The sequence below is a fragment of the Petromyzon marinus genome, chromosome 66 (assembly GCF_048934315.1).
Source record: "Petromyzon marinus isolate PM22_M1 ecotype Great Lakes invasive population chromosome 66, UKy_Petmar_22M1.pri1.0, whole genome shotgun sequence".
Taxonomy (NCBI): Eukaryota; Metazoa; Chordata; class Hyperoartia; order Petromyzontiformes; family Petromyzontidae; genus Petromyzon; species Petromyzon marinus.
In genome coordinates, this window is record NC_133732.1 from 4793535 (window position 1) to 4816695 (window position 23161).

Here is a 23161-nt window from a genome sequence, read left to right on the forward strand (position 1 = left end):
TGAGCGTTCGAACATTCCACGTGGCCATCCGTAATGGCTTTTCGTTGTTTCTGGAGGAGCCCCGAGGGTAGAGATTCAATCTCCTGGCTCCGCCAATTGGGGTTTGGCCAGGAGACGTCATAGACGCCTGTCCCCCCGGGGCCTCCGGTCACAAGCTTATTAGTTAAATTTTGTATTCGTAGTTTAGTGGTAATTAATTGAAGGTGTAGGGGTTACCAGCCCCTCGCACCCGTCCAGAGCCCGTGTTTAGCTACTGTGGAGGACACAGACGCCATGAAGGGAGGAGCCAATCGGAATTGGACCTCCCCCCACAGCACTGTCCACGACAGAGTTGCCCGTCTGGCACCGCGAGGAGGTAGGGGGTTGTTTTGCCCCCACCCACTCACACACCCACCCACTCACACACCCACTCACACACCCAGCCACTCATACACCCACCCACTCACTCACACAAAAAGACAAAGATCCCCCATATAGCCTTAACAGACTGTAGGGGCAAGTGCTGTTAGCGAGCACCTATGAAGGCCGGAACGGTACACGAGGGGGTGGGTGGCCAGCACCACGCCCGACCGCCTTTGTCTCCCTAGTGGCAATGTTTACACACCGCACCACGTACTCACCCACTCACTCACACACCCACGCACTCACACACCCAGCCACTCATACACTCACTCACCCACCCTCCCACTCACTCACACACCCACTCACACACCCAGCCACTCATACACCCACTCACCCACCCACCCACCCACTCATTCACTCACCAACCCACTCATTCACTCACCAACCCACTCACCCACTCACACACCCACCCACTCACACACCCACCCACTCATACACACACTCACCCAGCCACCCACCCACTCACACACCAACCCACTAATACACCCACTCACTCACACACCCACTCATTCACACACACCCACTCACCCACCCACTCACTCACTCACCCACTCACTCACTCACCCACTCACACATTCATTCACACACCCACCCACTCACCCACCCACTCACTCACACACGTACAAACCCACCCACCCACACACCCACCCACCCACCCACTCACTCACCCACTCACACACACTCACCCAACCACCCACCCACTCACACACCAACCCACTCACTCACACACCAACCCACTCATACACCCACTCACTCACACACCCACTCATTCACACACACACCCACTCACCCACTCACTCACTCATCCACCCACCCACTCACTCATTCATTCACACACCCACCCACTCACTCACCCACCCACTCACACACGTACCAACCCACCCACCCACTCACCCATCCACCGACCCACTCACCCACCCACCCAACCACCCACTCACCCTCTCACTCACTAACTCACCCACTCACACACACTCACCCAGCCACCCACCCACTCACACACCAACCCACTAATACACCAACCCACTAATACACCCACTCACTCACACAACCACTCATTCACACACACATCCACCCACTCACTCACTCATCCACCCACCCACTCACACATTCATTCACACTCCCACCCACTCACTCACCCACCCACTCACTCACACACGTACCAACCCACCCACCCACTCACCCACCCACGCACCCACCCACTCACCCACCCACTCACCCCACCCACCACCCCTGCACCACCCCACTCAGCGCACACGTGGCAAGGGTGGTGTTGGTGTTGGTGGTTGGGTCTGGGGATGAATATTAACTTGACCTATGTGTCCCCTGCACCGCACCCGTTCGCGTTTGCCAACCCCTGCCTGCTGCTGATCCCATCAGCTGCTGCTGTAGCATTAATGATTAATGCACTCAACTCGGGAACGTATCGCTACATTGGTGACAAGCAGAGGCCCCGAATCTGCTGCTGCTGATGAGACACTGCATGTCAAAACCTGGTCCTTGACTATAAACATCAGAGGCCAGCATTGGTTACAAGCAGAAGCTGCATCTGCTGCTGCTGCTGCTGATGAGACACTGCATGTCAAAACCTGGTCCTGGACTATAACCATCTGGAGGGAGCATTGGTTACAAGCAGAGGCCCCGACTCTGCTCCTGATGAGACACTGCATGTCAAAACCTGGTCCTTGACTATAAACATCAGAGGCCAGCATTGGTTACAAGCAGAGGCTGCATCTGCTGCTGATGAGACACTGCATGTCAAAACCTGGTCCTTGACTTTAAACATCAGGTGCCAGCATTGGTTACAGAGGCCCCGACTCTGCTGCTGATGAGACACTGCATGTCAAAACCTGGTCCTGGACTATAACCATCTGGAGGAAGCATTGGTTACAAGCAGAGGCCCCGACTCTGGTGCTGATGAGACACTGCATGTCAAAACCTGGTCCTGGACTATAACCATCAATGGCCAGCATTGGTTACAAGCAGAGGCTGCATCTGCTGCTGATGAGACACTGCATGTCAAAACCTGGTCCTTGACTTTAAACATCAGGTGCCAGCATTGGTTACAGAGGCCCCGACTCTGCTGCTGATGAGACACTGCATGTCAAAACCTGGTCCTGGACTATAACCATCTGGAGGAAGCATTGGTTACAAGCAGAGGCCCCGACTCTGGTGCTGATGAGACACTGCATGTCAAAACCTGGTCCTGGACTATAACCATCAATGGCCAGCATTGGTTACAAGCAGAGGCTGCATCTGCTGCTGCTGATGAGACACTGCATGTCAAAACCTGGTCCTGGACTATAACCATCTGGAGGCTGCATTGGTTACAAGCAGAGGCCCCGAATCTGGTGCTGATGAGACACTGCATGTCAAAACCTGTTCCTGGACTATAACCATCTGGAGGCAGCATTGGTCACAAGCAGAAGCTGAACCTGCTGCTGCTGATGAGACACCGAATGTCGAAACAGGTCCAGAGCTTCGCTTGTGGTACTCCGTTCGAGAAGCTGTCAGCAAACAGCCAGCAAACAGCCAGCAAACAGCCAGCAAACAGCCAGCAAACAGCCAGCAAACAGCCAGCAAACAGCCAGCAAACAATCCAGCAAACAGCCAGCAAACAGCCAGCAAACAAGCCAGCAAACAGCCAGCAAACAGCCAGCAAACAAGCCAGCAAACAAGCCAGCAAACAAGCCAGCAAACAGCCAGCAAACAGCAGCAGCTTCTCCTCTGGATCTTGACGACCATTCCGTGATGTCTCACAGCTGCGCGATCCCAGAAGGGATGATGAGATGTGGACTTAACACCATACAATGTTACGCTAAACTTGATTCGATGCTTTCGTGACTGCAGGGATTATATAACGCAGCGCAGAGGCTGAACCTCTGCGCCGCATTATATCGATTACATTTTTTACTAAATCTTGTTCAATTTGATGTGCTCCTCCATCTCTCTGCGTTTCCTCGCTCTCTTCAATTTAGCTCTTCTATACCCGATGATGATTGCTTGCGTCGCAATCGAAACGTCGTATGTTATAATGTAATTTTATTTTGTTATCATTTCTTATTTCTACGTGATTTTACGACAGAGCTTCAACATTTGAAGCTCTGTCATCCCGACGGGTCTGTACCTTTCACCTGAAACGTCGTGAGAATTTTATCGTGTTATTTTATTATTTTATTCGCATTCTACGTGGTGGTGACTTTACCGAAAGAACCAAAGAAGATGAATCCTTGCAGTCACGAAAGCTTCAAATCGAAATTTAAACGTGTGGCACCATTGGGTACGGAACACTCTTTTAAATGATGTCCTTTGTGTAGCGAGGGAGTGAAGTGTGGTTCTGTCAAATTCCTGACGTGCTGTGCCGTACACCAAGCGCACGTGTGTACACCAGCATGCGGTAGCGGAGTTTGGGCCTGTAGGGGGCCGGCAGGGTTATTTGATTAACCGCACTTGTACACCTAGTCACGTGGTTAATGGCGAACCTGTAGAAGAATTGCTGCGTGCGACGCCACGTGCCGTTGCACCTTACAGGTAAAGGACACGAAGGGTGTTGTGGCCCTGTTGTGGCCCTGTTGTGGTCCTGTTGTGGCCCTGTTGTGGCCCTGTTGCGGCCCTGTTGCGGCCCGGCTTTGAATTGTAAGTTTGTGATATATTCAATTGGAGGGATTTTTGCCAAGGATGACACCGCAATTTTAATTATCCAAGGCTAATAAATGTTTAGTCCATAACCACGCCCAGGCACTCAAGAGTACGACTACTTGCAATGCCATTGAGCAGAGTGCACATGCATAGTCGTGAGTGGTATAATGGTGCCACGTACAGAACAGGTAATGGGTGTCAGATGCCGACATAAGCCGATGACGTACACGTACAGCTTAGGATTAAAGTAACATGCGAATAGTTAAGTGCAAATGTTACCGTCAAAGGCAAACATGGTTTATCAGTAGTGGAAGTAGGTTTAAGAGAAACTGCATTTGATTAAATTTCGATTTAAAGCCTTCGTGACTGCAATGATTCATCTTCTTTGGTTCTTTCGGTAAAGTCACGCAGAATGAGAATAAAATAAATTGATAAAATAAAATAACACAATAATATTCTCACGACGTTTCGGCCACAACACAAGCGGCCTTCATCAGGTGAAGGGACGAGACTGTCTGGTAGGACAGCGCTGGAGTGAAAAAGCCACGTTCAGATACGGCCTTTAAGCTGTGTGAGAGGAAACAAAGCGCCTTGACAAAGGAATTAGCATATAATTTGGCATTGAAATGGCTGAGTGATTAGTACTGTGAATAGCTCAGATGTGTAGGCCTTGACTTCAACATAGCCATTTCTGTGACCAGTCACTAGCTAATCAGTTATTTCAATGCTAAATTCGCCTAGTTATTTCAATGCTAAATGCTCTTGTTTGATTTGTACTAAGTGCCTCGGTGAATGTGTATGCTCTGACTTTAACATAGCTATTTCTGTGACCAGTTACAAGCTAATCACTCAGCTATTTCAATGCTAAATTCTATGCTAATTCCTTTGTCAAGGCGCTTTGTTTCCTCTCACACAGCTTAAAGGTCGTGATCTGAACGTGGCTTTTTCACTCCAGCGCTGTCCTACCAGACAGTCTCGTCCCTTCACCTGATGAAGGCCGCTTGTGTTGTGGCCGAAACGTCGTGAGAATATTATTGTGTTATTTTATTTTATCAATTTATTATTTTATTCTCATTCTACGTGGTGGTGACTTTACCGAAAGAACCAAAGAAGATGTATTTGATCAACCGCACTCGTACACCAGTCACGTGGTTAATGGCGACTCGGTTGAAGAATTGCTGCGAGTGTTTGTGTGTGTGTGTGAGACACCACGTGCTGTTGCATCTTACGGCTTCACCACGATAAAAAGTGTTTTGCCCTCGATTTGGAGAGCGCCAAATCGTGTGCGAAGCGCTGCAAACGCAAAAAAAAAAAACTCGACTGCACAACGCAACGTTGCAACAAACTGGGATTTAATCGCAAGAAAAGCACTCGAGGGGTTTTCTTCAAGCAAACTAAATGACGATGATTACGGTGAATTGATGAGTGCCGGCAGAGACCGTCGACGATAACAGCTTGCCAATGAAGGGCGCACGGGCGGCGACAATAACACCGCGAACCAATGAGGGTGGTGCACAACTATGACGACATTCGCAGTTAACCAATGGGGGGGGTGGGGGGAGGAGGAAAAGTTGGGCAACTATGACGCCATTTTACATAGTGAACCAATCAGGGGTCGGTGTATAACGACGGAGGTAAATGTCAGCCGACCAATCACACGCGGGCTTGCTCCGGGCATTGAACCAATCGGTGAGCATCGCTGGCGCTGCTGCAGCTATGGCTGAAGACGATGCCGCTGGATCCACAGCAGCGCCTAAGCCGACTTCTTGCCCTGCCGACACCACGCACAAATCAACAGCGCACACCACACAATCACACAACACAATCACACAACAACAACAACGCCCCGCTGGCAGGAGGTCACGGGGCAGACCCAGCAGGTGCCACGGGTCGACTGACTGAGATGACCGAGATACCTGTGGCTGATGCACCACCTGTGCCCCCTACTGTGCCAACTTGCTGTGCTTTAGCCACCCGGCGCTCCGCTCGTTGTTGTGAACGTCGCTCCTCCGCCCTCCGTTGTTGTTGGAGGGCGACTGCCTCCAACTGCCCAGCAGCAGCGTCCTTCACGAGCCTCCTCCTCCACAGAGGCCGATCTTGACACCGCTGGTACTGGTCATCGGCAAGTCCACTCAGCTCCACCTCCTCCTGAACCACATCACTCCATCTCTTCTCTAGCCCGTGCCGCGCCCGTTTACCCCCCTCGATCCGGCCGAACAAAAGCTGTTTGGGCATGCAGTGATTGGGCATGCGGGCTACATGACCCAGCCAACGCAGCCTTGCCTGCCGGAGGAGCTCACCGATGGGACCTTGCCCAGATCTTTCAAAGAGTTATGAGCTCCTCACACAATCTAGTCTGGTTAAACCCAGGATGGATCGTAGGCAGGCCATCCTAAATGTTTCTAACCGGCGCAGATGGTCCATTAGGGGGGTCCACGTTTCGCAGGCATAGAGAAGGGAGGGAATGACTGTGGCCGAGAAGACCTGAAGCTTCGTGCGGAGCGACAGACCAGGTAGCTTCCACACAGCATTACGCAACCGATGAAAAGATGATCCTGCTCGACTGATTCGGAGTGAGACCTCTGCTGTTAAACTGGAGCCGGTCATGAGTACACTGCCCAGGTATGGGAAACTCTCTACTCTCCACAACTCCCCCATCACCGATTGGGAGTTGTGGGGGTGGAGTGGCCGATGGTACAAAATACCCCGGCAGATGCTTCGTTTTGGTGGGGCTGATGGTAAGGCCCCACCTCTTAGTGGCACACTCCAGGTTCAGCAGCAGCGCCTCAAATGCCTCCTCTGAGTGAGCCGCAATTACCAGATCATCGGCATACATAACATGGTTGAGCAATAGGGAGCCATTCCTTGACCGCACCCGGGCATCGATCAGCCTCCCATTATATCTGTACCATATGGAGATTCCCCCGGTACAGCTATTGAAGGCATCACGAGCTACGTGGTCAAAATAGATGTTAAATAATGTGGGAGCCGGAGGACATCCCTGTCGCACCCCAAGGTGAACAGGAAATGGTTCAGACTCCCGGCCACGTAGTTTTACCTGGGGCTGCTCATCATCATGAAGGTCCTTAAATGATAGTGAGCAGCGGGTCAGGGACTCCAAAAGCACGAAGAACAACCCAGAGCCCAGGCCTACTGATGGTATCATAGGCCTTGACCAGGTCAATAAAGTAGAGATGTAGTTCTTGTTGGAATTCCCTACACCTCTGCCGTAGCAGACAGACAAAAAATATGGCATCTGTGCAGGACCGCCCTTTCCTGAAACCGCATTGGGGCTCCGCAAGCCTCTCCTCAGCGTGCCTGGCAAGGCGGTGTTGAATAATCCTTGCCAGGACCTTTCCCGGCACACTGAGGAGTGAGATGCCCCTGTAGTTGTTACTGTATGTGTGGTCCCCCTTCTTAAAGAGGGGGACCACAAGGGCATCCTTCCAATCCTGTGGAACCCGTCCAGTGGTCCAGACTGTTGTTATGATGTCATATAGAGCAATCTGTGCACAAACGCCACCCTCCCTCAACATTTCGCTTGGGAGATCATCTCTGCCCGTTGCCTTTCCTGGTCTCAGACTCCGGATCGCCTTCAATACTTCCTCAGCAGATGGCACCTCAGCCAGCCACTCACAGGGGGTGACTTCATCCAATATTCGAGGCACCGCAGCCTCAGCAGGGTCATCCTCACTTTGTGCCACGATGTTTTTTTGGCTGAGGGATTTTCCCTCCCCCAGGACCCTCACAGAAATGCTCAGCAAATCCGCAAACATGTTCCTGGGGGTCAAGAGCTTGGATCACCGTTTTTTTACCCCCTCCTAACGATGGCAATAGGTGTGGGCGCTGCAGGTTACTCTTTTTGATGTAATTGAATTGGGATTTGTGATCGCGGGCCATTGAGGCAGAGCCCATCTCCTAGGCAAAACCACGCACGCACCACACGCCACTGGCTTCGGCGAGACTAAAAAAACTCGTTGTCAGGAGGGCGCTACACCAGGTGGCATTTCAGACATGGGAGGGACCATGAATTGCTGATGCAGCGTAGTAAAACGACAACTGTTGTGGCTTCGCCTTGAGGGGGGGGGGGGGGCTTGTAGGTGGGCCCCACGGGGACGTGAGACTCTGTGCGAACCCAACAGAACACGTGACCGGATAAAGGGGGGCCAGGGGGGTGGGGGGGGGTCATGTGGTTGGGGGCTCGGAGCCCTTCCCGAAGGATCGGGAAGGGAGGGGGGGGGGGGCGTGGCTTGGGGCGGAGCCGGCCACTGCCGGAGTGGTTCTGAGCGGCGTGTGGACGGAGAGCCGGGGCTGTTCGGGGGGGCTGTTCGGGGGGCTGTTCGGGGGGCTGTTCGGGGGGCTGTTCGGGGGGCTGTTCGGGGGGCGGTCCTGGGCGCGGTCCTGGGCTGGCTGTTCGGGGCTGTTCTGCCGAGCCAACTCTGGGGATGAAGCCACCATCTGCGATCCTCGGTTTCCGGTCCAGTGATGTAGTAGTATCCCCGCGTGTTAGCTCGGCTAGGAACGGTGGGGTTAACCACCCCATGTCGTTATCCTGTTAATGTTAAGAGATACCCGTTGTGCTTAGATAATAAACAGCGTTGCCTACCAAAGTTCAGTGTGCGCCTACACTGCTGCTGCGGCTGCTGCGTTATTAAAGCCTCGGGGTTACCCCCAGCGGTAGCTGTGTGACACAAGGAGACTCGGCACGAGGCCTGTGAACAGGGATCGGACTGCCAGTACGGGGCAGCGATGATTGGTGCTGCTGCTGTGTGGGTCTATAGCCTAGGGGCACCCCCAGTGTCAGCCGTCTCTGTAGCGTCAGCCTGCTGGCAGTAGTAGGGGTAGCGATGATTGCTGCTGTTGCTGCTGTGTGTGGGTCTATAGCCTAGGGGCACCCCCAGTGACAGCTGTCTCTGTGTGTCAGCCTGCTGGCAGTAGTAGGGGTAGCGATGATTGGTACTGCTGTGGGTCTATAGCCTAGGGGCACCCCCAGTGTCAGCTGTCTCTGTGTGCGTCAGTCTGCTGGCAGTAGTAGGGGTAGCGATGATTGCTGCTGTGTGAGTCTATAGCCTAGGGGCACCCCCAGTGACAGCTGTCTCTGTGTGTCAGCCTGCTGGTAGTAGTAGGGGTAGTGATGATTGCTGCTGCTGCTGTGTGGGTCTATAGCCTAGGGGCACCCCCAGTGACAGCTGTCCCTGTGTGTGTCAGTCTGCTGGTAGTAGTAGGGGTAGCGATGATTGCTGCTGCTGTGTGTGTCTATAGCCTAGGGGCACCCCCAGTGACAGCTGTCTCTGTGTGTGTCAGCCTGCTGGTAGTAGTAGGGGTAGCAATGATTGCTGCTGCTGCTGTGGGTCTATAGCCTAGGGGCACCCCCAATGTCAGCTGTCTCTGTAGCGTCAGCCTGCTGGTAGTAGTAGGGGTAGCGATGATTGCTGCTGCTGCTGTGTCTAGAGCCTAGGGGCACCCCCAGTGACAGCTGTCTCTGTGTGTGTCAGCCTGCTGGCAGTAGTAGGGGTAGCGATGATTCTGCTGCTGTGTGGGTCTATAGACTAGGGGCACTCCCAGTGTCAGCTGTCTCTGTGTGTCAGTCTGCTGGCAGTAGTAGGGGTAGCGATGATTGCTGCTGCTGCTGCTGTGTGAGTCTATAGCCTAGGGGCACCCCCAGTGTCAGCTGTCTCTGTGTGTGTCAGTCTGCAGGCTGTAGTAGGGGCTAGCGATGATTGCTGCTGCTGTGTGGGTCTAGAGCCTAGGGGCACCCCCAGCGGCGACGAGATTCACGGCGAGAACGACGTGGCGGGAGGGCGGGCGACTGACCGCACTCTTCGAGGGCTTCTCCGGCCCCGGCTTCTTCCTGCCGCTTTGCTTTGTAGCCCTCGTCCTCGGTTCCGCCTGCGTGTAAACGATAAAGAGAAACAGCAGCAGCAGCAACAGCAGCAGCAGCAGCAACAGCAGCAGCAGCAGCAACAGCAGCAGCAGCAGTGACAGCAGCCCCAGATGTATACGGGCCAGGATTGGTTTCCACTTTGAGCGTCTCATCAGCAGCAGCAGTAGCAGCAGCAGAGCCGGGCTCTGGCTTGAGAATCCCCAACGCTGCCGAGCCGCTCCGACTGTAGCGATCAACGGCGGTGGGACTGCCCGCAGACGTTTACAGACGGCGACCCAGAGGGCAGGGCCCTGCACCAATCCCAATGGCTGGCGAACTGCCTCGATGTTTTAACGAGGCGAGATTGGTTTTGACGTTTCGGTGTCATCAGCAGCAGGGCTCGCAATGAAGGCCTACCCCCCCAATCGGGTTAGCGAGTAGCAGCAGCTGTGAAGGGGGGGGGGGGGTGAGTGGGTGGACAACACCACCACGCCCGGCCGCCTTTGTATCCCCCATTGTCGACGTTTACTGCGCTACTACGCCGCTAACAGCAGGTACTCACTTTTAGCTGAAAGTCACAACGTGTAGTGGGGTTGTTGTTGTTGTACAGGGAGGCCCAGAAGTCAGGACACATAGGGGTTGTTGTTGTTGTTGTGCAGGGTGGCCCACAAGTCAGGACACATAGGGGTTGTTGTTGTTGTGCAGGGTGGCCCAGAAGTCAGGACACATAGGGGTTGTTGTTGTGCAGAGTGGCCCAGAAGTCAGGACACATAGGGGTTGTTGTTGTACAGGGTGGCCCACAAGTCAGGACACATAGGGGTTGTTGTTGTACAGGGTGGCCCAGAAGTCAGGACACATAGGGGTTGTTGTTGTACAGGGTGGCCCACAAGTCAGGACACATAGGGGTTGTTGTTGTTGTACAGGGTGGCCCAGAAGTCAGGACACATAGGGGTTGTTGTTGTGCAGGGTGGCCCACAAGTCAGGACACATAGGGGTTGTTGTTGTTGTACAGGGTGGCCCACAAGTCAAGACACATAGGGGTTGTTGTTGTTGTGCAGGGTGGCCCACAAGTCAGGACACATAGGGGTTGTTGTTGTGCAGGGTGGCCCACAAGTCAGGACACATAGGGGTTGTTGTTGTTGTACAGGGTGGCCCACAAGTCAGGACACATAGGGGTTGTTGTTGTTGTACAGGGTGGCCCACAAGTCAGGACACATAGGGGTTATTGTTGTTGTACAGGGTGGCCCACAAGTCAGGACACATAGGGGTTGTTGTTGTGCAGGGTGGCCCACAAGTCAGGACACATAGGGGTTGTTGTTGTTGTACAGGGTGGCCCAGAAGTCAGGACACATAGGGGTTGTTGTTATACAGGGTGGCCCACAAGTCAGGACACATAGGGGTTGTTGTTGTTGTACAGGGTGGCCCACAAGTCAGGACACATAGGGGTTGTTGTTGTTGTTGTACAGGGTGGCCCACAAGTCAGGACACAAGTTTCCGAGGCGGCCGCAGCTGCATCCATGTCCCTCACCTTGTTGGGTTTGTACTCTCTGTAGAAGGCAAAACAAAAACCGTCGCTAAGTAATCACTGGGGTGGCCTCGCCCAGGGGGACACCCCCAGTGGCAGCTAACCCTGTGTGGTGCAAGGTGATCAATAATTCCCAATGCCCTGATGTGGCCTAGCCCAGGGGGACACCCCCAGTGGCAGATGACCCTGTGTCGTGCAAAGGAGCAATAATTATCGCAGTCTACGTTCAGGATTTTGGGTCAGCAGTGAATCTGTGGGTCTCTGTGTGGTGAGTCTTTGGGTCTCTGTGTGGTGAGTCTGTGGGTCTGTGTGTGGTGAGTCTGTGGGTCTGTGTGTGGTGAGTCTGTGGGTCTCTGTGTGGTGAGTCTGTGGGTATCTGTGTGGTGAGTCTGTGGGTCTCTGTGTGGTGAGTCTGTGGGTCTCTGTGTGTTAAGTCTGCTGGTGGTGGTCTTCGATTAGATTTATTTTATTAATCAAAATTCACTCACTCCTCATGATGTGGCAGAGAATCCAGTTTCTTCTTTTTCTGAAAAAGAAAAAAAAAGACCCACAGACTCACCACACAGAGACGCACAGACTCACCACACAGAGACACCCACAGACTCACCACTCAGAGACACCCACAGACTCACCACACAGAGACGCACAGACTCACCACACAGAGACACCCACAGACTCACCACTCAGAGACACCCACAGACTCACCACTCAGAGACACCCACAGACTCACCACAGAGACACCCACAGACTCACCACACAGAGACCCACAGACTCACCACACAGAAACCCACAGACTCACCACACAGAGACCCACAGACTCACCACACAGAGACCCACAGACTCACCACACACACAGAGACACCCACAGACTCACCACACAGAGACCCACAGACTCACCACACACACAGAGACACCCACAGACTCACCACACAGAGACCCACAGACTCACCACACACACACAGACACCCACAGACTCACCACACACACAGAGACACGTGGTGTGCAGGAGGATACTGGACGTGGTGTGCCGCTGGGCTCACCGTCTCCGGCTCTTCCTTCTTCCCGGACGCCGCCCTCTTATGCGGCTTCCTTGCCCCCTCGTCGCCCGGGGGCGGGGGCGGTGGGGGCGGGGCCGAAGAGCTGCCCCCCCCACCCCCCTGCTCCTCATCCTCCTCGTCGCGGCCGCCCTCCTCATCCTCACCCTCCTCCTCCTCCTCCTCCTCGTCGGCCTCCGGCTCGGCCGCCGGAGCCGGAGCCGCCGCCTCCTCCTGCTCATCCTCCTCCTCCTCCTCTTCCTCCTCCTCGTCCTCGCTGTCGTGGTCGTAGTCGACTGGGGAGGTGGGGGGTGGGGGTGGGGGGTATGACGTGTCAAGCTGCTGCTGCATCAGCAGCTGTAGCAGCAGCAGCAGCAGCGTCACCTTCACACACGGAGGCCACAGGGGGCCACACACGGGGCCTACAGGAGACCCACAGGGAGCCTACATGGGGCCTACAGGAGACCCACAGGGGGCCTACAGGAGACCCACAGGGGGGCCTACAGGAGACCCACAAGGGGCCCCACAGGAGACCCACAGGGGGCCCCACAGGGGGCCCCACAGGAGACCCACAGGGGGCCTACAGGAGACCCACAAGGGGCCTACAGGAGACCCACAAGGGGCCTACAGGAGACCCACAGGGGGCCTACAGGAGACACACAGGGGGCCCCACAGGAGACCCACAGGGGGCCTACAGGAGACCCACAAGGGGCCTACAGGAGACCCACAGGGGGCCTACAGGAGACCAACAGGGGGCCTACAGGAGACCCACAGGGGGGCCTACAGGAGACCCACAGGGGGCCTACAGGAGACCCACACGGGGCCTACAGGAGACCCACACGGGGCCTACAGGAGACCCACAGGGGGCCCACAGGGGGCCACACACGGAGCCTACAGGAGACCCACAGGGGGCCCACAGGGGGCCACACACGGAGCCTACAGGAGACCCACAGGGGGCCTACAGGAGACCCACAGGGGGCCAACAGGAGACCAACAGGGGGCCTACAGGAGACCCACAGGGGGCCAACAGGAGACACACAGGGGGCCTACAGGAGACCCACAGGGGGCCTACAGGAGACCCACAGGGGGCCTACAGGAGACCCACACGGGGCCTACAGGAGACCCACAGGGGGCCTACAGGAGACCCACAAGGGGCCTACAGGAGACCCACAGGGGGCCTACAGGAGACCCACAGGGGGCCAACAGGAGACCCACAGGGGGCCAACAGGAGACCAACAGGGGGCCTACAGGAGACCCACAGGGGGGCCTACAGGAGACCCACAGGGGGCCTACAGGAGACACACAGGGGGCCTACAGGAGACCCACACGGGGCCTACAGGAGACCCACAGGGGGCCTACAGGAGACCCACAGGGGGCCTACAGGAGACCCACAGGGGGCCTACAGGAGACCCACAGGGGGCCTACAGGAGACCCACAGGGGGCCTACAGGAGACCCACACGGGGCCTACAGGAGACCCACACGGGGCCTACAGGAGACCCACAGGGGGCCCACAGGGGGCCACACACGGAGCCTACAGGAGACCCACAGGGGGCCTACAGGAGACCCACAGGGGGCCAACAGGAGACCCACAGGGGGGCCTACAGGAGACCCACAGGGGGGCCTACAGGAGACCCACAAGGGGCCTACAGGAGACCCACAAGGGGCCTACAGGAGACCCACAGGGGGCCAACAGGAGACCCACAGGGGGCCAACAGGAGACCCACAGGGGGCCAACAGGAGACCAACAGGGGGCCTACAGGAGACCCACAGGGGGCCTACAGGAGACCCACAGGGGGCCTACAGGAGACCCACAGGGGGCCTACAGGAGACCCACACGGGGCCTACAGGAGACCCACAGGGGGCCTACAGGAGACCCACAGGGGGCCTACAGGAGACCCACAGGGGGCCTACAGGAGACCCACAAGGGGGCCTACAGGAGACCCACAAGGGGCCTACAGGAGACCCACAAGGGGCCCACATGGGGCCTACAGGGAGCCTACAGGAGACCCACAAGGGGCCTACAGGAGACCCACAGGGGGCCTACAGGAGACCCACACGCGGCCACACACGGGGCCTACAGGAGACCCACAGGGAGCCTACAGGAGACCCACAGGGGGCCTACAGGAGACCCACACGCGGCCACACACGGGGCCTACAGGAGACCCACAGGGAGCCTACAGGAGACACACAGGAGACCCACAGGAGACACACAGGAGGCCTACAGGAGACACACAGGAGGCCTACAGGAGACACACAGGAGGCCTACAGGAGACACACAGGAGACCCACAGGAGACACACAGGAGACCCACAGGAGACACACAGGAGACACACAGGAGACACACAGGGGGCCTACAGGAGACACACAGGAGGCCTACAGGAGACACACAGGAGACACACAGGGGGCCTACAGGAGACACACAGGAGACCCACAGGAGACACAGGACACACACAGGACAGAGGACACACAGAACACCCACAGGAGACACACACAGAACACCCACAGGACACCCACAGGGGGCCCCCTGTTAGTGAGTGTACGAGTGAGTGAGTGTATGAGTGAGTATGAGTGAGTGTATGAGTGAGTGAGTGTATGAGTGAGTGAGTGTATGAGTGAGTGAGTGTATGAGTGAGTGAGTGTATGAGTGAGTGTACGAGTGAGTGAGTGACACTCACGGATGACGTTTTGGCCACACACGTAGACGGGACCGCTGCCACTCTTCAGCCTCACGGTGATGGGACAGTTAAGCTCCAACCCGGACGGGTAGGCCTGCACCAAAGACAAAGGTCCCCCAGGTAGTCTCTAGCAGGCTGTAGGGGCAAGTGCTGTTATTGGCGAGTAGCAGTGTCTATGAAGGAGACAGACAAAGGTCCCCCAGGTAGCCTCCAGCAGGCTGTAGGGGCAAGTGCTGTTAGTAGCGAGTAGCAGTGTCTATGAAGGAGACAGACAAAGATCCCCCAGGTAGCCTCCAGCAGGCTGTAGGGGCAAGTGCTGTTAGCAGCAGCAGCGTCTATGAAGGAGACAGACAAAGGTCCCCCAGGTAGCCTCTAGCAGGCTGTAGGGGCAAGTGCTGTTAGTAAGCGAGTAGCAGTGTCTATGAAGGAGACAGACAAAGGTCCCCCAGGTAGCCTCCAGCAGGCTGTAGGGGCAAGTGCTGTTAGTAGCGAGTAGCAGTGTCTATGAAGGAGACAGACAAAGATCCCCCAGGTAGCCTCCAGCAGGCTGTAGGGGCAAGTGCTGTTAGCAGCAGCAGCGTCTATGAAGGAGACAGACAAAGGTCCCCTAGATAACCCGGCCTGCGTCCGGGTTACCTGGGGGCGTGTGTGTGTGTCAGTGTGTGTGTGTGTCCCGTGTGTGTGTGTGTCCCGTGTGTGTGTGTGAGTGTGTGTGTGAGTGTGTGTCCCGTGTGTGTGTGTGTGAGTGTGTGTGTGAGTGAGTGTGTGTGTGTCCCGTGTGTGTGTGTGTCCCGTGTGTGTGTGTCCCGTGTGTGTGCGTGTGTCCCGTGTGTGTGTGTGTGAGTGTGTGTGTGTCCCGTGTGTGTGTGTGTCCCGTGTGTGTGTGTCCCGTGTGTGTGTGTCCCGTGTGTGTGCGTGTGTGTCCGGTGTGTGTGTCCCGTGTGTGTGTGTGTGTCCCGTGTGTGTGTGTGTGTCAGTGTGTGTGTGTGTCCCGTGTGTGTGTGTGTCCCTGTGTCCCGTGTGTGTGTGTGTCCCGTGTGTGTGCGTGTGTGTCCGGTGTGTGTGTCCCGTGTGTGTGTGTGTCCCGTGTGTGTGTGTCAGTGTGTGTGTGTCCCGTGTGTGTGTGTCAGTGTGTGTGTGTCCGTGTGTCCCGTGTGTGTCCCGTGTGTGTGTGTGTGTCCCGTGTGTGTGTGCGTGTCAGTGTGTGTGTGTGTGTCCCGTGTGTGTGTGTCAGTGTGTGTGTGTCCGTGTGTCCCGTGTGTGTCCCGTGTGTGTGTGTGTGTGTCCCGTGTGTGTGTGTGTCAGTGTGTGTGTGTCCCGTGTGTGTGTGTCAGTGTGTGTGTGTCCGTGTGTCCCGTGTGTGTCCCGTGTGTGTGTGTGTGTGTCCCGTGTGTGTGTGCGTGTCAGTGTGTGTGTGTCCCGTGTGTGTGTGTGTCAGTGTGTGTGTGTGTGTGTGTCCCGTGTGTGTGTCCCGTGTGTGTGTGTGTGTGTCGTGTGTCCCGTGTGTGTGTGTGTCCCGTGTGTGTGTGTCAGTGTGTGTGTGTCAGTGTGTGTGTGTCAGTGTGTGTGTCCCGTGTGTGTGTGTGTCCCGTGTGTGTGTGTGTCTCGTGTGTGTGTGTGTGTCCCGTGAGTGTGTGTGTGTCCCGTGTGTGTGTGTGTGTCCCAGTGTGTGTGTGTGTGTTAGTGTGTGTGTGTGTGTGTCAGTGTGTGTGTGTGTGTGTCTCGTGTGTGTGTGTGTGTCCCGTGAGTGTGTGTGTGTCCCGTGTGTGTGTGTGTGTCAGGTGTGTGTGTGTGTGTGTTAGTGTGTGTGTGTCTCGTGTGTGTGTGTGTGTCTCGTGTGTGTGTGTCTGTGTGTGTCTGTGTGTGTGTGTCCCGTGTGTGTGTGTGTGTCAGTGTGTGTGTGTCCCGTGTGTGTGTCCCGTGTGTGTGTCCCGTGTGTGTGTCAGTGTGTGTGTGTGTTAGTGTGTGTGTGTCAGTGTGTGTGTGTGTCAGTGTGTGTGTGTGTCCCGTGCGTCTGTAAATGTGCATCAGTCCGCTGCCAGTAGCCGGGGTAGCGGGCACGAGAGATGAAGGCCAAGGACAGAGGCCTTCATCACTCTTAGTAGTGAGGTAGTGAGCAAGCGCCTTCACTGTTAGTAGTGAGCAAGCGCCTTCACTCTTAGTAGTGAGCAAGCGCCTTCACTCTTAGTAGTGAGCAAGCGCCTTCACTCTTAGTAGTGAGCAAGCGCCTTCACTCTTAGTAGTGAGCAAGCGCCTTCACTGTTAGTAGTGAGCAAGCGCCTTCACTCTTAGTAGTGAGCAAGCGCCTTCACTCTTAGTAGTGAGCAAGCGCCTTCACACTTAGTAGTGAGCAAGCGTCTTCACTGTTAGTAGTGAGCAAGCGCCTTGGACACTCTTAGTAGTGAGCAAGCGCCTTCACACTTAGTAGTGAGCAAGCGCCTTCACTGTTAGTAGTGAGCAAGCGCCTTCACTGTTAGTAGTGAGCAAGCGCCTTCACTGTTAGTAGTGAGCAAGCGCCTTCACTCTTAGTAGTGAGCAAGCGCCTTCACACTTAGTAGTGAGCAAGCGCCTTCACTGTTAGTAGTGAGCAAGCGCCTTCACTGTTAGTAGTGAGCAAGCGCCTTCACTCTTAGTAGTGAGCAAGCGCCTTGGACACTCTTAGTAGTGAGCAAGCGCCTTCACTGTTAGTAGTGAGCAAGCGCCTTCACTCTTAGTAGTGAGCAAGCGCCTTCACTGTTAGTAGTGAGCAAGCGCCTTCACTCTTAGTAGTGAGCAAGCGCCTTCACTCTTAGTAGTGAGCAAGCGCCTTCACTGTTAGTAGTGAGCAAGCGCCTTCACTGTTAGTGGTGAGCAAGCGCCTTCACTCTTAGTAGTGAGCAAGCGCCTTCACTCTTAGTAGTGAGCAAGCGCCTTCACTCTTAGTAGTGAGCAAGCGCCTTCACTCTTAGTAGTGAGCAAGCGCCTTCACTCTTAGTAGTGAGCAAGCGCCTTCACTCTTAGTAGTGAGCAAGCGCCTTCACTCTTAGTAGTGAGCAAGCGCCTTCACTGTTAGTAGTGAGCAAGCGCCTTCACTGTTAGTAGTGAGCAAGCGCCTTCACTGTTAGTAGTGAGCAAGCGCCTTCACACTTAGTAGTGAGCAAGCGCCTTCACTGTTAGTAGTGAGCAAGCGCCTTGGACACTCTTAGTAGTGAGCAAGCGCCTTCACTGTTAGTAGTGAGCAAGCGCCTTCACTCTTAGTAGTGAGCAAGCGCCTTCACTGTTAGTAGTGAGCAAGCGCCTTCACTCTTAGTAGTGAGCAAGCGCCTTCACTGTTAGTAGTGAGCAAGCGCCTTCACTCTTAGTAGTGAGCAAGCGCCTTCACTCTTAGTAGTGAGCAAGCGCCTTCGACACTCTTAGTAGTGAGCAAGCGCCTTCGACACTCTTAGTAGTGAGCAAGCGCCTTCACTCTTAGTAGTGAGCAAGCGCCTTCACTCTTAGTAGTGAGCAAGCGCCTTCGACACTCTTAGTAGTGAGCAAGCGCCTTCACTCTTAGTAGTGAGCAAGCGACTTCACTCTTAGTAGTGAGCAAGCGACTTCACTCTTAGTAGTGAGCAAGCGACTTCACTGATAGTAGTGAGCAAGCGCCTTCACACTTAGTAGTGAGCAAGCGCCTTCACTGTTAGTAGTGAGCAAGCGCCTTCGTGGTGACGACAATGATGATGATGGTGGTGGTGACGACAATGATGGTGGTGGTGGTGGTGACGACAATGATGATGGTGGTGGTGACGACAATGATGGTGGTGATGGTGGTGGTGACGACAATGATGATGGTGGTGGTGACGACAATGATGGTGGTGATGGTGGTGGTGGTGACGACAATGACGATGGTGATGGTGGTGGTGGTGACGACAATGACGATGGTGATGGTGGTAGTGGTGACGACAATGACGATGGTGATGGTGGTGACGACAATGATGATGGTGGTGGTGGTGACGACAATGACGATGGTGATGGCGGTGGTGGTGACGACAATGACGATGGTGGTGGTGGTGGTGGTGACGACAATGACGATGGTGGTGGTGGTGACGACAATGATGGTGGTGGTGACGACAATGACGATGGTGGTGACGACAATGAGGATGGTGGTGACGACAATGATGATGGTGGTGGTGGTGGTGACGACAATGACGATGGTGGTGGTGGTCACGACAACAATGGTGGTGGTCACGACAACAATGGTGGTGGTCACGACAATGACGATGGTGGTGGTGACGACAATGATGATGGTGGTGGTGATGGTGGTGACGACAATGATGATGGTGGTGGTGATGGTGGTGACGACAATGATGATGGTGGTGGTGAAGGTGGTGACGACAATGATGATGATGGTGGTGAAGGTGGTGACGACAATGATGATGGTGGTGGTGATGGTGGTGACGACAATGATGATGGTGGTGGTGATGGTGGTGACGACAATGATGATGGTGGTGGTGATGGTGGTGACGACAATGATGATGGTGGTGGTGATGGTGGTGACGACAATGATGATGGTGGTGGTGATGGTGGTGACGACAGTGATGACAATGATGGTGGTGACGACAATGATGATGGTGGTCGTGACGACGACAATGATGATGATTGGTGGTGATGGTGGTGAAGACGACAATGATGGTGGTGGTGGTGACGACAATGATGGTGACAATGACGACGATGAAGGTGACGACGAAGGTGGTGGTGATGACGACAACGATGACGATGATGGTGACGATGAAGGTGACGATGATGGTGGTGGTGACGACAATGGTGACGATGATGGTAGTGGTGGTGACGACAACGATGACGATGAAGGTAACGATGATGGTGGTGGTGATGACGACAACGATGACGATGAAGGTGACGATGATGGTGGTGGTGACGACAATGGTGACGATGATGGTAGTGGTGGTGACGACAACGATGAAGGTAACGATGATGGTGGTGGTGATGACGACAACGATGACGATGATGGTGACGATGAAGGTGACGATGATGGTGGTGGTGACGACAATGGTGACGATGATGGTAGTGGTGGTGACGACAACGATGAAGGTAACGATGATGGTGGTGGTGATGACGACAACGATGACGATGATGGTGACGATGAAGGTGACGATGATGGTGGTGGTGACGACAATGGTGACGATGATGGTAGTGGTGGTGACGACAACGATGACGATGATGGTGACGATGATGGTGACGATGATGGTGGTGGTGACGATGAAGGTGACGATGAAGGTGTGATTGTGGCTCCTCACCATGAGCAAGTTAGGCAACCTGAGCACAGCGAGCGGGATGCGCGTCTCATCCCCGTCCCTCGTGATGGCCGCCACCTCCACCACGTTGTACTCCTCCTTGGCGTCCGGCCCCAGGCAGATCTACAACAGATGGAGGGGGGGGGGGGGGGGGGGGGATGATGATGACGTACCGACACCGCGTTTTCAACGGGGGCTAGGCCAGGGGGCTAGGCTAGGGGGGGGGGGGCTAGGCCAAGGGGGGGCTAGGCCAAGGGGGGGCTAGGCCAAGGGGGGGCTAGGCCAAGGGGAGGGGGCTAGGCCAAGGGGAGGGGGCTAGGCCAGGGGAGGGGACTAGGCTAAGGGGGTGCTAGGCTAGGGGGGCTAGGCTAGGCTAGGCCAAGGGGGGGCTAGGCCAAGGGGGGGCTAGGCCAAGGGGGGGCTAGGCCAAGGGGGGTGCTAGGCCAAGGGGGGGCTAGGCCAAGGGGGGTGCTAGGCTAGGGGGGGCTAGGCCAAGGGGGGGCTAGGCCAAGGGGGGGCTAGGCCAAGGGGGGGCTAGGCTAGGGGTGCTAGGCCAAGGGGGGGCTAGGCCAAGGGGGGTGCTAGGCTAAGGGGGGGCTAGGCCAAGGGGGGGCTAGGCCAAGTGGGGGCTAGGCCAAGGGGGGGCTAGGCTATGGGGGGGCTAGGCCAAGGGGGGGCTAGGCTAGGGGAGGGGGCTAGGCTCTGGGGAGGCTAGGCCAAGGGAGGGGACTAGGCTATGGGGGGGCTAGGCCAAGGGGGGGCTAGGCTAGGCTAAGGGGGGGCTAGGCTATGGGGGGGCTAGGCCAAGGGGGGGCTAGGCTAGGCTGTTCGATCCTGAAGACGACACCTGCTGTCTATTTGGTGTTTGCGTCTCTCTCACAGAGGTCACGTGGATCTCTCTCACAGAGGTCACGTGGATCTCTCTCACAGAGGTCACGTGGATCTCTCTCACAGAGGTCACGTGGATCTCTCTCACAGAGGTCACGTGGATCTCTCTCACAGAGGTCACGTGGATCTCTCTCACAGAGGTCACGTGGATCTCTCTCACAGAGGTCACGTGGATCTCTCTCACAGAGGTCACGTGGATCTCTCTCACAGAGGTCACGTGGATCTCTCTCACAGAGGTCACGTGGATCTCTCTCACAGAGGTCACGTGGATCTCTCTCACAGAGGTCACGTGGATCTCTCTCACAGAGGTCACGTGGATCTCTCTCACAGAGGTCACGTGGATCTCTCTCACAGAGGTCACGTGGATCTCTCTCACAGAGGTCACGTGGATCTCTCTCACAGAGGTCACGTGGATCTCTCTCACAGAGGTCACGTGGATCTCTCTCACAGAGGTCACGTGGATCTCTCTCACAGAGGTCACGTGGATCTCTCTCACAGAGGTCACGTGGATCTCTCTCACAGAGGTCACGTGGATCTCTCTCACAGAGGTCACGTGGATCTCTCTCACAGAGGTCACGTGGATCTCTCTCACAGAGGTCACGTGGATCTCTCTCACAGAGGTCACGTGGATCTCTCTCACAGAGGTCACGTGGATCTCTCTCACAGAGGTCACGTGGATCTCTCTCACAGAGGTCACGTGGATCTCTCTCACAGAGGTCACGTGGATCTCTCACAGAGGTCACGTGGATCTCTCACAGAGGTCACGTGGATCTCTCTCACAGAGGTCACGTGGATCTCTCTCACAGAGGTCACGTGGATCTCTCTCACAGAGGTCACGTGGATCTCTCTCACAGAGGTCACGTGGATCTCTCTCACAGAGGTCACGTGGATCTCTCTCACAGAGGTCACGTGGATCTCTCTCCAAGGTTCCTCAGATTCTTCTCCCCCCCTCCCCCTACACATTTGACAAATCGACACCACGCGCTTTTAGAGTCACCATTCGACTCAAGCTCCACATTCCACGTGGCGATGGATAAGCCAACTCGGCCGAGCCATCATTTGTGTGGCCACAGGTCGCTAGCTCGCTACGAGGAGTCAGTTTGGTTTCACGTTAACGGGGCCGTCCATAAATGACGTCACGCGATTTGGGACGATTTTTGTTTGACTCCACCCCCTGCCCGCTCTCGTCACGCGACGTCACAAAAACTCAAACCCCGCCCCTCCCCCTTCAAATATGACGTCACAAAGCTCCGGTCGACTCGGGACTTCTTTAAATGAGTGTACCTGGTGCGGCGTAAATCAAACTTCGCCACTGCGGGGAGACAAAGACGGACCGGGCGTGGTGCTGGCCACCCACCCCCCCCTCCCTCCCTCTCTCGTGTGTGTGCCTTGCCAGCCTTCATTAGGGTGCTACTCGCTACCAACAGCACTTGCCCCAGCAGTCTGTGTAGGCTACACGGGGGATCTTTGTCTTTGTGTGTTCACAGGTGCTGCTACTCGCTACTAACAGCACTTGCCCCAGCAGTCTGTGTAGGCTACACGGGGGATCTTTGTCTTTGTGTGTTCACAGGCGGTGCTACTCGCTAAGAGCACTTGCCCCAACAGTCTGTTAGAGGCTACACGGGGGATCTTTGTCTTTGTGTGTTCACAGGTGCTGCTACTCGCTAAGAGCACTTGCCCCAGCAGCCTGTGAAGGCTACACGGGGGATCTTTGTCTTTGTGTGTTCACAGGTGGTGCTACTCGCTAAGAGCACTTGCCCCAGCAGTCTGTGTAGGCTACACGGGGGATCTTTGTCTTTTGTTGAGCGAGCGAATGGGTGGATGAGCGAGTGGACGGGCTTAGCGTGTGGATGAGCGAGTGGATGGGC

The 23161-nt window shown here is 55.5% G+C and overlaps 1 protein-coding gene across 3 annotated transcripts in view; it reads right to left on the minus strand.

The window, feature by feature from the left end:
* Window positions 1-5373: 5373 nt before the first annotated feature.
* Window positions 5374-23161, minus strand: part of LOC116937857 (uncharacterized) — a 37324-nt gene continuing 19536 nt past the window's right edge. For 2 of the 3 annotated variants that reach the window (XM_076054588.1, XM_076054587.1), the window contains exons 4-9: window positions 20409-20528; window positions 15136-15229; window positions 12467-12756; window positions 11915-11952; window positions 9853-9927; window positions 5374-5809 (exon numbers count right to left, since the gene is read on the minus strand). In XM_076054588.1, the coding sequence (XP_075910703.1) occupies window positions 5692-5809; window positions 9853-9927; window positions 11915-11952; window positions 12467-12756; window positions 15136-15229; window positions 20409-20528 (735 nt within the window). In that variant the 3' untranslated portion in view covers window positions 5374-5691. Of the gene's footprint in view, window positions 5810-9852; window positions 9928-11429; window positions 11449-11914; window positions 11953-12466; window positions 12757-15135; window positions 15230-20408; window positions 20529-23161 lie in introns of all 3 variants that reach the window. The other variant, XM_076054589.1, reaches the window with a different exon arrangement.